The sequence below is a fragment of the Brassica rapa genome, chromosome A09, assembly GCF_000309985.2.
Source record: "Brassica rapa cultivar Chiifu-401-42 chromosome A09, CAAS_Brap_v3.01, whole genome shotgun sequence".
Lineage (NCBI taxonomy): Eukaryota > Viridiplantae > Streptophyta > Magnoliopsida > Brassicales > Brassicaceae > Brassica > Brassica rapa.
In genome coordinates, this window is record NC_024803.2 from 6,298,248 (window position 1) to 6,312,796 (window position 14,549).

Sequence of the window (14,549 nt, forward strand, 5' to 3'; positions counted from 1 at the left end):
TTGACCAAAAAAAAGTCATTCGATTATGAAATTTTCAGCTACAATGAATTGGTCTGGCTCTTTAAATAAATGATTTTAGCTGATTTGTTAGCTGATTATGACCGCTACGATCTCACTGCAAATGATTGGTCCGTTTATAATTTTCTGTGCTGCCCAATTTACGTGACGTAGTCCTTTTTATCGTCCAGCTCTATACAAAAGAGACACGCATACGCATGTTGCATGTGTCAACTGTCATGTGTACATGGTCTGTATAGCTGTTCCTGTATATATGGATGTATGTAGGCCTGGGCATATTATCCATAATCCGGAACCGAACCCGAACCCGAACCGAAAAACCCGAACCCGACCGGTTATGGATCCATGAAAATACCCGATCGGTTTTGATATGCTGGTACTTTGGTTATCGGGTACGGTTCGGTTTAATCCGAAATCCGAACATAAACCCGAAATAACCGAAATAAATGTATATGTATACCAATGTGTATTTAATGTACTCAAGACACAAAGACACAAGTTGTAACACGCGTTGTTATTTCCAAAGTTTCTTTCTTCATATCTTGTTCACTTCTCGAAAAACCTTTCACGGTGAGGCGATCCCTCTTCTTCCACTTCTCGAAAACCCTATTAAATTGAAAGAGTCTCTCATGATTGAATACCAAAACCTACAATTCTCTCTATCTCCACCATCTGCGATTTCCCGAAATCGATCTCAGGTACAAGTTGATATCATCTTTCAATTGTCTTCATCTCAATACTCTGTTTAGGCTCTGTTACAGGTTCTGTGTATATGAATGGATATTAGGATTTGGTTTATTTAGAATCGTTTTAGGCTATCATTTATTAGCTTGGTTCAATTGATAAACGATTTTCTGGTTTTCTTTTGTCTCAGATGGATTCATCATCAACTCCTCACCGAGTTCAACTTGACCACGAAGAAGAAGAAGAAGAATTTGCTACTCCTGATAGTGGAGGAAAACGTAAAGAATCCTCTGGAGCTAGTGGAGCAGCGGAAGATCGAAATAAAGTTGCGAGAGTTCTTCCTCCGAGGTCTAAAATCTGGAGCCATTACACAAGGACAAAGGAAAATCGGGACAGATGCCTTTGCCATTACTGCAAAAAGATGTTCTGTTGCAAATCAAAGTCAGGAACATCAAACTTATTGAAGCATTGGAGTGAAAGAGAAGCGGGATGAACTGGATGTGTACTTGAAAGAAGGAGTTGAGAATCCAGAGTTGATTGTTGGTGTAGAGTACGATGTTCTTTCTTTCTGGAGGAGAAACTGTACCAAGTTTCCAATACTGTCACAGATTGCAAAGGATGTCCTTGCAATGCAGGTTTCTTCTGTCGCATCCGAGAGTGCGTTCAGTACTGGTGGAAGGATCATAGACCCATTTAGGAGCTGCCTTACTCACTTCATGGTTGAAGTATTGATGTGTACCGAGCAATGGTTGAAGCAAGACATTCATTGTGAGTCAAGGGTGCTTACAAATGAAGAAATTCTGGAGGACATTGAAGAGCAAGAAAAAATTGAAAGAGGTATGTGATCTAACATTATAACTTGTAATATATTTGCTTAAATTTGGTTTGTATATTGATCTGCCTATCTTTGTCTTTGGATCAGAGGAATTGATGGCTTATCAGGAGTAAGCTCTTCCCAAATATGACCAAGTTCCTTCGCCACAAGCTGGCTGCAGTTTATGTTGCAGTCTATGTTGCTGTTTTCTGTTTTCTGTTTTCTGTTTTCCTCTGTTTCTTTTCGGTTTGAGACTTTGTTGCAGTTTTCATTTTAAAAATTTGTGTTGCTATTTTTGGTTTGAGACTTATGTTGCAGTCTATTGGTGTGTTGTTGCAAACATTTTTACTAAATTTGAGTGGCATGTTTCTTAGTTATTAACTTGATCAATTTACTTTATGTTGCTAATATTTGCTATAATGTCCAAACGTGATCACTTTTCATGTTTCACTTGTCAATGTGATCAATTTGCAAACATTTGTACTAACTACTAAGCTTAAGTTACAAGAATTTTTTGTTTAGTTTGTCTTCTTTTGAATTTTACTTCAGTTAAATCCGAAACCGATACAGAACAACCCGAACCCAATTGATATATGGTTACTTCAGTATAATCCGAACCCAAACCGAAACCGAAGTGTTATATCCGATCCCGATCCGAATTTAAGAATTTCTTAAAATGGGACCTAGGAGGTGTTATAAAAAAGAACCGATATCCGATTTACCCGATCCGAACCCGAACGGGTACCCGAACGCCCATGCCTAGATGTATGTATACAAGTTTGTTGACCAAAAATGTCACAAAGTTTTATTTATTTATTTATCCGACCAAAAAAATTTTATTTATTTATTTACTTTTTTACTAACATAAGTTTTATTGTAGTATGGTTAAGAGATTTTATTTCATATAAAATGTTGGCATATAATGTTTATTATCTAGTATTTCTGGCCAACTCTAGAAAGAAGAAAATATTGTCGCCTGTTGTCAGTGTCTTGTCACCATAAAGACGGCTTATATCTCTTTCTCTATTAGATTATTTTTACTTTTTTTGTCTGGTGAATATGAAAACGCGTAAATTACGGAAATACAGAAGCCTTTTTAGTTCTCACATTATTATTTTTCTCAACATCGATCAATGATTGTTCTCTCTTCTCTCTCTGCGTAATTTGTCTTCTCATGCGTGTAAAGAGGTAGATCCTTCTGAGTTCTTGCATGGTTCAGGTACTTCTGTTTTGTTTTGTTTTTTCTTATTAACCTGTGTTCTTTCCTTGAATCATACGTCGTGTAAAAAAAGCTGGTAAAATGAGGTCGTCTAAGGATTTAATTTCAAGCCTTTTTTTTATAGGAATTGCATACAAGACAGCTAAAAATAAGTACAATAAAATACTTATCATAATACCTAAGCAACGATAAACACGTAACATGTTACACGTTTTGAATCGGTTTTCAGATTTCTTCTTATTGCAAATTTGAATATTCATGCCTAAGATTCAATACCAATAATAATTCAATACCAATAATTAAGATACTATTCAGATATGAAAATATTGAAATAGTGGTGGATGATCTGTTAGGCGTTCATCATATAAGTTGTAGGAAAAAAACATCTTACCAATTTAGATCCATCAACAATGCATCTATGCATGTGTCATGTCCTGATGCCCAATATGGGTGCATATTATCTACCCTGTCCAAGTTCAATTATAAATATGTTGAGACAAATATTAATCTAAACTTTGTTTAATATATGCGTCTGTATTATGTAAAAAACTCCAAATTCCAGAAAATACAAGACCAAACCCAATTTATTAAAAATTGTAGAAAATATATCAATCATTTTATACGTGCCAATGCACTAACGTTTGGTTAGACTAAAACAATAATTTATGCAATAAGGTTAAATGTTGTTTACGATAAACGGTACAATGAGTTGTTTCTTTACTCAACTAAATATAATTTTCTTATTCACCCAAAAATGATGTTACCGTATAGTAGTTATAGATTAATGATTTTTAATTATTCCAGTTTTTATAAATCAAAATTCGTTTTGCAAATTTTTTTTTTTTGGGGGCGGGGGGGGGGGGGGGGGGGGGTGTATTTGGAGGAGTTCTTATTCAATTTTCTAAGCACAAGACATCAATGTTTTTGTTTGCTTCCAGACATTAATGTGTGATATTTTAAGACATGTTGACCATAATTTTTAATTGCATGAAATACGTGTTGTGAAATAAGTAGATCCAGTATTCCCCTGAATCTCCATATACGTCCACCATTGGTATGCTTTATTTGTTAATTACAAGAAATTAGATTCCATTTATTTTTGACAAGTTGTAAATAACTTCTCAACCATACATGGCATATATTTTACGCAGCAGCCTCAAAAGGGTCAACACACAACAGCTAAGAAACTGCGTTAAAATGTCCAGAACTTTGTCAAAACAAATTGGGTAACTCACATCAAAACGGAATATAAAATACAATATAGCTGAATAATTGAATATTTAAACAGAAGCTTCCTCTAGTTCTCCAATGACACAGGCCTGAAAAGACTCAAAACTCTCGCATGTTTTATGAATATTAAACTTAATTATCACCGTGGCTGTTAGAGTCAGACTTTTACGAGGAAGTAAATATAATTATGTATAAATACACACATATGCCAGTAGAAATCTGTGCTTACCACGTACCTTTAATTGCTCTCTTCTCAGGGCCTCAGGCTCATTACTTTCTCTGCAGATTAACTGCAGAAGAAGAAGAAGAAGAGAAACAAGATCCGATATCTTGCCTCATAGTAATCCATTAGTCCATTAAAGTTTTCATAAAAGATGGGGTTTTGGTCATTGTTGGAGGTGGCTTCTATGCCAGTGATTCAAGTCCTCATAATAAGTCTTGTTGGAGCTTACTTGGCCACTGATCGATGCAAGCTCTTTCCTGTTGAAGCCCGTAATTCCATGAACAAGGTAAACCAATCTTCATGCTTAGATCTCTGCAAAAGAATTAAGATTGTGTATGTTTTTTCAAATTTTATTTTTTTAACAAATTGTAGGTGGTGTTTGTAATATTTGCACCGGCTCTCATGTTTGCAAATCTAGCCCAGACGGTCACACTTCAGGACATGGTCTCATGGTAAGAAAAATCCCCTTACTTTTCCTAGATCATGGTAGCAAAATGTTACACTAAAATTATTTTTTATTTTTTACTAATTGAAATAAAAGGTGGTTTATTTTTTGTCAAAAACAAAAGGTGGTTTATGCCGGTGAATATGGGACTTACATTCTTAATCGGAGGACTTCTTGGTTGGATGGTTGTCAAGATTCTGAAACCACCTCCTTATCTTGAAGGTCTTATTGTTGCAACTTGTTCTTCAGGTACGTGACAAATTGTTTATTTGGACCATCCCATGAACGTCATCATCATCAATCTACATATGCATGACATCTACTTTGTATTTTTTCAATGACAAAACTCAACTTTGGTTTAATAGGAAATATGGGGAACCTACCAATCATACTTGTCCCAGCAATCTGCGACGAGGACAAGAGTCCATTTGGTAACCGTAGTGTATGCAGAACCGTTGGTCTCTCTTACGCGTCTTTCTCCATGGCGGTATGTAATATTAACACTCTAAAAAAACAGAGACATTAGATGAGGAAAAAGAGAAGTAAATGATGATTATCAAATATGCAGCTAGGGGGTTTCTACATATGGACTTACACATTCCGGCTTATAAAAGGATCGGCAATGAAGTTCAAAGAGATGGAAGAATCTGAGAAAACAGCAATCAAATCATCCAATAGTGACTTAGAGGCTGATCACAAGACCAAACTTCTAGGTGCACCTGAAGGCGAGCTCGTAAAGAAAGAGACAGGGTTTTGGAGAAAAGGAGTTGACTTCCTCCATGAAATATTGGAGGAGCTTCGTGCACCACCTACAGTTGGTGCAGTAAGTTCAATTTAACAGACTAGCACTGAAAAATATATACAAGAATGAAGTGAAAAAATAATACTTAACAGTGACATGTTTGATACCTTTTCAGATCATCGGTTTCATCTTTGGCGCTGTCACATGGCTCAGAAATCTTATCATTGGTGATGATGCTCCTTTAAGAATAGTCCAAGCCACAGCAAAACTTCTTGGGTAATTACCACAGTTTTGTCATTAATAACCTCCTTGACCATTTGCATACATATATATATTAAGTTATTAACTTAACCTATTTGTGCAGCGATGGGACCATTCCTTGTATGACAATTATACTAGGAGGCAACCTCATTCAAGGTAAAATTATCGGGAGGTTCTGGGCTAAATCCCATAATACCCACATACCCAAAATTACAACATATAATATTAGTTTCGTCCCGAGCTTCACTCGGTCATGTGATCTTTAACCTTACACTATGGTTCAAATTGATCAGGTTTACGTTCTTCGGCAGTCAAACCGGTGGTTGTTCTTGGAATAGTGTGTGTTCGCTACATAATTCTCCCAATCATTGGCATAGGCGTTGTAAAAACAGCTGAGAGTTTCGGGTTTCTCCCAGCGGATCCTCTGTTTCAGTATGTTTTAATGCTTCAGTTCACACTCCCACCTGCCATGAATATCGGTCAGTTCATAAAATCATTAATAGCTTAGTTCATGTAAATCTATAAAAATACTAAAACAAGGAATGACAAGTTGCACAAAAAACTCCCACAGGTACCATGACACAGCTGTATAATGTTGGACAAGACGAGTGCTCAGTGCTCATGCTTTGGACATACTTGATCGCCATTCTTGCCCTCACTGTTTGGTCCACAATCTTCCTTCACTTGTTAGTCTAGACAAAACCTGCGAAGCACAACGGAGACAATGAGGAAAACATGTGCTAATGCCCTCTCTTGTCAAAGGGTTCTTTACCATTTGTTTATTTGTCTATCATATAAAAGCTTGATAGATTTTTTTGTTTGCATTTCTACAAGTATTCATTTTTTTCCCTATTGCAAACACATAAATTGTATCATGTATTAAATCTGTTTAATGAAAAAGGCTGTTGTCCTTCATTGGTGTTTTGGTAACAAAGAGTAAGACAAAGATGGTTCATAATTGTCGAGATGAGAAAATATTTCTCAGCGAAATATTTCTCAATATCAATCTGTAACATTTGAGCAATCTTTCTGCTGAAAACATCTTTCAAGGCTTTTAACTAAGTAAATTGTCTCTACTTTAGGTGTTTTTTCTCTCTTAGTTCTTCAGAGCTTTGGTTATTGCATTGAAATATAGGTGCAGCCCCAATGAAATTGCAGCAGCTAGAATCACAACAATAATGGCTGTATGATACATGTCCCACATGGCTTGTGGCAATAAAATGCCCACATACCATATAAAGCTTCATTGGTCCCTCCATTCATAAGCTGCTTTTTGTGGTGGGTTCTACCTTTTCGACAGCCACCTTCACAGGGGAGATCAATTTGCAAAACTTGTCATCAGCTTCTTTGTAAAGAGAAACTTTGGTTCATCTAAAAATCTGGCAATGGAATGTTTGAATTTCTCACAAGATCACTCACGGATTATAATAACACAACCTCAATGGAAAAGTATATGGGTTATCAACAAAAAACCACATGACCACAAGTGAAGTGTATCTCAACAAAACTGGCATCCATTAATAGATAATGATATGATGATAATGATACAATGTCTTTGACTTTGACAATGAAACACAGAGAGCAAAATAAAATAGGCATAAAGTAAACAATACAAATGTAAATGTCACACGAACTCTTGACAATTGGTCCAGACTTATATAAAAGTAGTGAAAGTGAGACTTAAATGGTTGAAGAGTTTTACAAAAGGGTGAGTTCGAGTTTGGGTCGGTTAGGCTGAGGCTCCACTACCTCCATGTGAATCCTCACAGTTTGCAAGACACTGTAAGATAAACTTCCATCCATCTTAACAATCTTCTGCTTCTCCTCATCTACGTACCAGTCACCAACTCCTTTCTCACCTTTGGCTGTTAAGTAAACAGGGCCTTCGATTCCATACCTGCATTACAAAATCCATAACGTTGTCCAGTGTCAGAAGACATGATTGCTTAAGAGTGAAAAGATAAGAAGAAAAGGCAACACTAATGAATTTTATTATGGTAGTGGAATAAGTAAAGGATGGAGAACGTACTTTGGGACGAATACTATAAAACCATTGGATCTTATCTTCACAACTCTTGCCTCTGCATCTGTGGGTCTGCGACATCAAACAAAGTCTTTACCAGTCCATGCCTTTAAAATATAGTCTGTATTATGAAAAAAGGTAGACGGTCTATACCGGTTTTTGAAGTATATGAGGGTGTGCAGCTCTACTGAAGCTCGACTTGCCATCTGGGCATTCCTATGCCGATAGTTCAAATCTGAAACAAGTCCAATGTATTAGAATACTTGCAAGTTTGCAAATTTTGTCTGAACAGTTAAAAATGCTGGAAAACAATAAACCCTTACTATCAGCAACGCTAGTAAGTTGAGGTCTATCTTGGAACACCGTTGGAAGCTTGTATATTCCTAATGACGCGGCAAGTAATCTGTGCACAAAGACATCTACAAACAGGGAAAGAAGCAGGTTTATAGCATCTAACATGTGAGAAAAAAAGAGACAGGGCAAGTTTTCACTTACCAGCATATCTTCGGATAGGAGATGTAAAATGAGTATATAAGGGTGCTGCAAGTCCATAATGGAGATACTCTGGAGGACTGAGATCCCCACTGCAGAAGTACACAGCCTGAGTAGTAATAAATTAAATTGTTAGACGGTATCCTGCGAAAATCACCAGAATCTTAGCTATTCAGTCATCACGGAAGCATTACCTGTGTCATGCACCTAGTTGCCAATATCCTGATCAGCTTATTGAAATATGGATCCTCACCCTGAAGAATAACGACATTTGTTAAGACTGAGCCAAGCTAGTTGCTTAGTTAAAAGACGTATAGCATCAAAACGTGACAGCTGAATTTAGTTATGAGCAGTATGTGCAACCCTAGTTGTAGATATGGAACCGAGGAGTTACTCAAAATGGCTAGACAGTGGCTGTGCAAATAAGATAGTGCCGGCAAAAAAAAACTCACCACAGCTCGGTCCAGTGAATCAGCCAAAGCTTTAGATGAAGAGACATCTAAGCTAAGTCCAATAGCTGCAGCAGTACGCAACAGCGGTTCAAGCATTTCTCTTGTTGGGGTAGGATGACGCCTGCATTGAAGAACCAAACCAAGGATGCGATGAACTGTTGTTGATGATATAAAATGAACCAAGAAAATACAGCAAATGCACATAAAAGATAACAATGTCATAAACAGCTATTTGGGATCCCATAAATATGCATTATGCTAAATAAGCATAAACTTAATCACTCATGGCCAAATTTTACAGGAAAACAACTATAAGCAATTCGTGCAACAAATGAAAGCTAATTTGGCACAATCTTGGGAAATAATCGCAATCAGTTTTACGCAGAGAAACACTTCAACACATACAGAATGATTGCAATCTTTGAGAGTCATAAAATCTTCAAGAACTATCACAAACTTTACCTCAATAGTGAACAAGAAGGGAATAGTTTAAGAATTTGTTCAGCGACTGAAACATTTGCAGCAAGCATGAATTCCTCAACCATTTGGTTTGCTTCCCGGATCTGATACATGCCTATGCAAAACACAGTCACAGAGACGGATGAGTACATCTTTCAGAAGGATAGAGGTTGTTGTACTTAACGATTGTTTGGGTGACAAAGACTAAGAAACTATCGTTCCTATTCATCAAGAGCATTTTTTTCTCAGCAAACATACCAATGTCAAGAGGATCATGAGTCTCAGTATCAATCTGAAATTTAACTTCTGCAGACGCAAGAGTTAAGGCTCCCCTATCGATACGCCTTTGCCTCATTATCTACAGGTTTCAAAAGCAAATAACAGGTAAAAATTGTGTTCTTCTTTCTATCATCTCTGGAACATATAACAAGTGAGAGGAGGTGTTTTAAACCTTTGCCAAAGCATTCATGTTCCTCAGATCAGTAGTCACGGGGTCTGTCAATCGGCTGCAAATAGAAACAACACTTAATAATCTTGTGCATAATGTAACAGAGGGAGTCTTAAAACCCTCTACAATTATACTGTCAAATCACTAGAGAACATGAAACGAAATAGTTTTACCGTAAGAACAAAGATAAGCAAATATACCACTGATCCATCTAACACTATGGAAAGAGATTTTACCTGTCATCCATCCGAGCCTGAGCTTCAACATAGGACAATGCTGCAGAAGACTTGATTATGCTCTTTGTAAATCTCGTTGAGATAATTTCAGCTCCAGGGCTCATTTCCTAAATATATGAATATGCTTAGGCTAACCTTTTACTAATTTACTAATATTTGTACATAAGCTTTTGGGCTCCAAATGATAAAGCATACCCAAATAACCGAGAATGCAAGTCTTTCCACATCAGCTCTAAGCGAGCAAATATCTGCAAACAAAACCATGTTTCTTGAGTGCATTGGAATTCCAACATATACGGAAACATATCCTGTAAGAAGATGATACCTTCAGTTAAAGGCTTGGGAAGCATGTCAATGCGGCGGTCGACAAGGTAGACAGATGTGCCTCTTTTTGATGCCTCATCATCCAAAGGAGTACCAGGGTGTACAAAGTTTGTTACATCCGCAATGTCTTAAGTAAAAATGGTCAAGGATAAGCAACATCACAAATTCACTCACAAGACGTGAAGAGATTCCAACGGAACAAGCCAATTATTCTAGAAGAGACTGAATACTAATAGACATAAAGCAGATCACCTCAAAAGCACTTTTAGCACTCGACAATTATGATAAACTCGAACAATGAAGAAAAACGGTAACAAGAGCCATTTCAAAGCTTTGCTGTATGCACGGCAAAGTGATTTGTAACTCATTGACTCTTGACATGCCCTATATTGAAAGCTAAGTCCTACATAAATTATAAAGTTGTAGGATACGGACTCCAAGTTCAAAGTTCCCGTTTGGAAGCGATGTACAGTGCAATGCATCATCAATATCCTTGCAGCCTGTTGGCACCAAAAACAAGTTAACTCTACATGTACACAACTAACTTCAGACTCTGAAAGACACTTATATAGGCAAAACTAATAAATACTATCAAGCGAGTAAGGCGTTAGGTACATACCCGGAGGGTCCACACTAAATACAAGCAAATGTCGTAAGTCTTGCCTAACAGGACTGGAGACGTCTTCAGCAGATACAGACCAAGGTAAGGGTGGCAAGCATGCCAGAACTTGAGAAGAGAATGGCGAGTAGTCAACATCGTTCTCTATCAAGACAACCTGCAACATCCACAATAAAGAGTAACGATGTCAATGCCCTCCCACTTCCTACCAGAACAGAACCTAGTAATCTAATAAAGATGCCCCTACCTCTGTCTCAGTCTCCCTGTCACCTATTTTGCCGATTGGTCGTACATAATGGCCAGAAGGATACCGAGATTGGCGGTCCCATGAATCAACTGCCACTACTATCCTCATATCCAAAAGGTTCTCAAGCTGACGAGTGTTAATGCGAATCTTGGGAATTCTTCGATCTTTAGAGACGAATAAAGCATGCGCCGTTCCACCACTTCCAGCAGGTAGGGACATTGGTTCAAGAGATCCACAATAGCTGCACAATAAATATCATGCAACTTAGGAACCGTCATCCAGAAACCACAGCTTGAAACATAGTATCAAAATAAGACAAAATTAAAGAAAATCAAAGCGTAATTGCACAGAGAATAGCCAATGAAGTCAACAGAGCTAAAGATAATCGTCAATTTACATAAGGGGAGTATATTGGCATGTCGGTTATGTTCATATGATGTATCCATGTGTCATAAAGTTTAAAAAAAAAACAGCAAGAAGTGAACTCACGAGTGCCAATTTCTACGGATAACACCAACTACACGACCTGAAGGACGAGCAGGGTTAGCATTTTTATCACCAGAAGTTACTTGGGCTAAATTTGAGGTTCTAGGAGCATCATCAGCACTGTTGGGAGCCAAATGAACAGTATCATCCTCTTCCTCCTCATCTGCATTAATATGTGAAAGAGAGATATGTTTGACACAACTTCATGCAGGCAGATAAATAGTTGATAAATATGAAGATATTAAAAGAAACCTTCTTCAGCTATAGACAACGCCTTCTCCCCTTGCCATTGATCACGAGGCAAGAGCTCTACAGCAACAATATCACCATCGAAAGCCCTGTTCATGTTGCTGCGCCCATAGATAATAATCTCTTCCCCAATGCTCTCGCTTCCAACATAAGCTTCAAAGGGATTGAAACGGTTGACACGCAGTTTCCCTTGATGATATATTCCACGGTGCAAGCCAGCAGTAATTTCAGACATGGGTTTATGCTGCAGGCAGAGAAAAAAAGAACATAATTATAAGAGACAACGGTTGTTTAATGGCAGTATCTAGTCACCTTAATCCATTACCTCTAGGTATACAAGTTTCCTCTTGGAAGGTCTGGAATCATCCGCGTCTTCCATAGTGACGTCTTCACCGGTTGGTTGAGCAAGCAGGTCCAGCAATTCAGGTTGCCCAATTGATTTTACATAAGCCTCAACTGATACAGAAACACTCATTGATAAGCTTCTATGTCATGCAAAAGTGAGCTTTCTTTAAAACTGGAATGCTGAAAAACTTCAACTTCTATGGAAAAGGAAAAAGATGATTTACATACTTGTCTCTGCAGATATTCCCTCTTCAATGGCTTTCCGTTTATTCTCTCTGTCATTAGTGACAAGTAACACCTGAGATGTATCCCCTAGATGCTTCTGGTACCATAGCGTAGCGACACGAATAGCTGAATTCCAGATAACATTTAAATTTTTTTAAGGACATTTTCTATGAATGGATACATCAGAAAGTAAGCAACAAGATGTTAGCAAACGAAGAGGGTGATTATATAGTATATAGAACCTCTATCATTGTGGTCATTGGCAGTCTCTCTCTCCATGGCCTGCACATAAGTATCCCTGCGGAAAGTTTAGTAAAAGTGAGAAAACAACAAGAAACTAGAAACCGTGATCAATAAAAATCACATAACTTTATCAAAATGTGAGGACTCTAAAAGCCGAAAAGTTGGAGGAGCTTCTTACTTGTGGACATGATTGGAGAAAACATAGAATTGCTTGACAGGATTGCTGCAGAGAGTTCTGATTCTGTTGTAAACAGATTTGTTCCTGTTCTTAACCTCGTCCAGCACCACAGAGAGAACAACAACATTGTCTATTGCCTGATTCTCCAACAAATCAATCTACCAAACAAAAAAGCAAATCAATTTAAGCAGGAACAAGCTCAAAGTCTTTAGCTTTATAGTGAAAGCAAGTTACTTGGTGAAGAACGACGTTGGTATCGACAACAATAATCTTAGGGGAGGACAGACGAGCAGCTGAAGTATCGCAAGACTTGCAGGAAAAGGCTCCACAGTATATGTCATCTCGTAGATAAACCTCTCTCACTTGCTGCAGCGGCAAGTAAAGAACAAAACTAAAAACTCGGAAGCATAGATAGAGACGAGATAGAGAAATAGAGCAACAGAACAGACCTTTTGAATACGACCTCCTCTGGTCTTCTTATTGAAAACCTTGCTCTGCAACATCTTCTTCTTCAACCTCTTGCTCGAGTAATTGTTTCGCCGGTGAGAGATTTCAGTCGTTGGAACGGAGACCGAAGCTTTTAAATTGTCTTAAACCTAAGCCGAAGTGAGCCCTATACCTTATTTCTCGCCCGGTTCCGACCGGTTTGGTTATTCTTTTCAAATCGGTTTGGTCTGATTAAACCGAAGTGATTACAAAAATAAAAATAAAATAAAAAGAACCCAGACTGAACAAAATTTACAAGATTGCCAAAAGAGTATGATTTTAGTAACTTTCCATGGATTTGGTACATTTGGAAAAATAGAAATAATAAAGTTTTCAATAATAAAGATAGAAATCCTCAGGAAATATTTAGATATGCAGAAGTGGAGAGCGAGGTATGGGCGGAGGTTCAGACTATAATTCCAAAAAGACAAGTTTTGGACCCACAAAACTTTGAATGACAAGCATTGGGACAGTCAAGAATCTATTTTATAGATGGTGCGTGAAAAGAGAATGACAAATTCACGAGACAGGGATGGTTTTGCAGAGTAGTAGGATCAGAAGAGAAGATGATGGGGGCGATGAATCTCCAAAAAAGCTTATCAGCTCTACATGCCGAATGTGAAGCTTTGATATGGGCTATGAAGTGCATGAAGACCCTTGATTTTTCAGACGTAGTTTTTGCAACAGATTGTTCTCAATTGGTGAAGATGATGTCATCACCAGACGAATGACCAGCTTTTGCTACACACATGGAGGAGTTTCGACGCAGTAAGTGTTTCTTCCCTTCCTTCAAGATTCAATATATACCAAGAACAACTAATCTAGTGGCGGACAAGCTTGCACGAGGTGTTCGGAGTTCCCCTTCAGCTGTATTTTATGTTAATTCTACCCCACCGGTTTAGTTTTCCGAGCCGGTAGGTTTCTTATCATAGATTAGTTATCATTGTCAACAAAAAAAAGAACAAAATTTAGAAGATAGCTCTAGCTCCCCAAAATTGAGAAAAAAAAAACTCTAGCTCCCCAAAAGAGAACTAACTGCAAATATAATCAAGTAGGTGTATTCTTTTTTTTTGACAACAATAACTAGAATTAGATAACTAAACCACCCGATTCAGAGATCAAGTAGGTGTATTCAATCTAAAATTTAAGGTGATTTGGTTTTTAATGAAATTTTAGATGATTTTATTGAATTGCAAAAAAATAAAATGAGTTTTGTTAAACCACCTAAAATATCATCTTAAACCATGAGATTTGATTTCTAATTTTTTTTAACTTTCAAAAGCTTCACCCAAACACTTGAAAATCACTTGAAAACTTTAAAATTTCACAACTTATATTTTCAATAACACTGGATTTGAGAGTAATTTATAAAATGTCAAGTTTAATAACACTGAATTTTAA

At 37.3% G+C, this 14,549-nt stretch overlaps 2 protein-coding genes across 6 annotated transcripts; one reads left to right on the top strand and one right to left on the bottom strand.

Annotated features, from left to right (window-relative positions):
* Positions 1-2,632: 2,632 nt before the first annotated feature.
* Positions 2,633-6,551, top strand: LOC103837809 (protein PIN-LIKES 5). Of its 5 annotated transcripts, none has more exons than XM_009114186.3 (10): positions 2,633-2,735; positions 4,251-4,474; positions 4,561-4,640; positions 4,758-4,882; positions 4,999-5,120; positions 5,202-5,456; positions 5,551-5,651; positions 5,740-5,792; positions 5,930-6,115; positions 6,208-6,551. In XM_009114186.3, exons 2-10 carry the CDS (start codon positions 4,340-4,342, stop codon positions 6,330-6,332), a joined length of 1,182 nt encoding a protein of 393 aa, XP_009112434.1. In that variant the 5' UTR covers positions 2,633-2,735; positions 4,251-4,339; the 3' UTR covers positions 6,333-6,551. The 5 variants fall into 5 exon arrangements, with proteins under 5 accessions (XP_009112434.1, XP_018509651.1, XP_033136322.1 ...); XM_018654135.2 differs by having other exon boundaries at positions 2,638-2,735; positions 4,223-4,474; XM_033280431.1 differs by having other exon boundaries at positions 2,680-2,704.
* A 579-nt stretch (positions 6,552-7,130) lies between these two features.
* On the bottom strand, positions 7,131-13,292 carry LOC103837810 (exosome complex exonuclease RRP44 homolog A). Its single transcript, XM_009114188.3, has 24 exons — positions 13,112-13,292; positions 12,897-13,028; positions 12,663-12,820; positions 12,484-12,539; positions 12,245-12,367; positions 11,997-12,127; positions 11,675-11,915; positions 11,426-11,585; positions 10,937-11,177; positions 10,690-10,846; positions 10,502-10,570; positions 10,072-10,197; positions 9,942-9,994; positions 9,747-9,853; positions 9,514-9,568; positions 9,321-9,420; positions 9,066-9,177; positions 8,604-8,724; positions 8,346-8,405; positions 8,155-8,260; positions 7,983-8,078; positions 7,813-7,894; positions 7,666-7,731; positions 7,131-7,533 (listed from the first exon to the last, which is right to left on the bottom strand). Exons 1-24 carry the CDS (start codon positions 13,163-13,165, stop codon positions 7,335-7,337), a joined length of 2,805 nt encoding a protein of 934 aa, XP_009112436.1. The 5' UTR covers positions 13,166-13,292; the 3' UTR covers positions 7,131-7,334.
* Between the last annotated feature and the right edge of the window lie 1,257 nt (positions 13,293-14,549).

Bases quoted from the DNA above. Each gene is read 5' to 3' on its own strand.
- LOC103837809 (XM_009114186.3), top strand. From the start codon at position 4,340: ATGGGGTTTTGGTCATTGTTGGAGGTGGCTTCTATGCCAGTGATTCAA. The intron at 5,652-5,739 runs GTAATTACCACA...CTATTTGTGCAG, and splicing joins GCCACAGCAAAACTTCTTGG to CGATGGGACCATTCCTTGTA. The intron at 5,793-5,929 runs GTAAAATTATCG...CAAATTGATCAG, and splicing joins AGGAGGCAACCTCATTCAAG to GTTTACGTTCTTCGGCAGTC.
- LOC103837810 (XM_009114188.3), bottom strand. From the start codon at position 13,165: ATGTTGCAGAGCAAGGTTTTCAATAAGAAGACCAGAGGAGGTCGTATT. The intron at 12,540-12,662 runs GTAAGAAGCTCC...AACTTTCCGCAG, and splicing joins TTCTCCAATCATGTCCACAA to GGATACTTATGTGCAGGCCA. The intron at 9,995-10,071 runs GTATCATCTTCT...TTTTGTTTGCAG, and splicing joins TCCCAAGCCTTTAACTGAAG to ATATTTGCTCGCTTAGAGCT.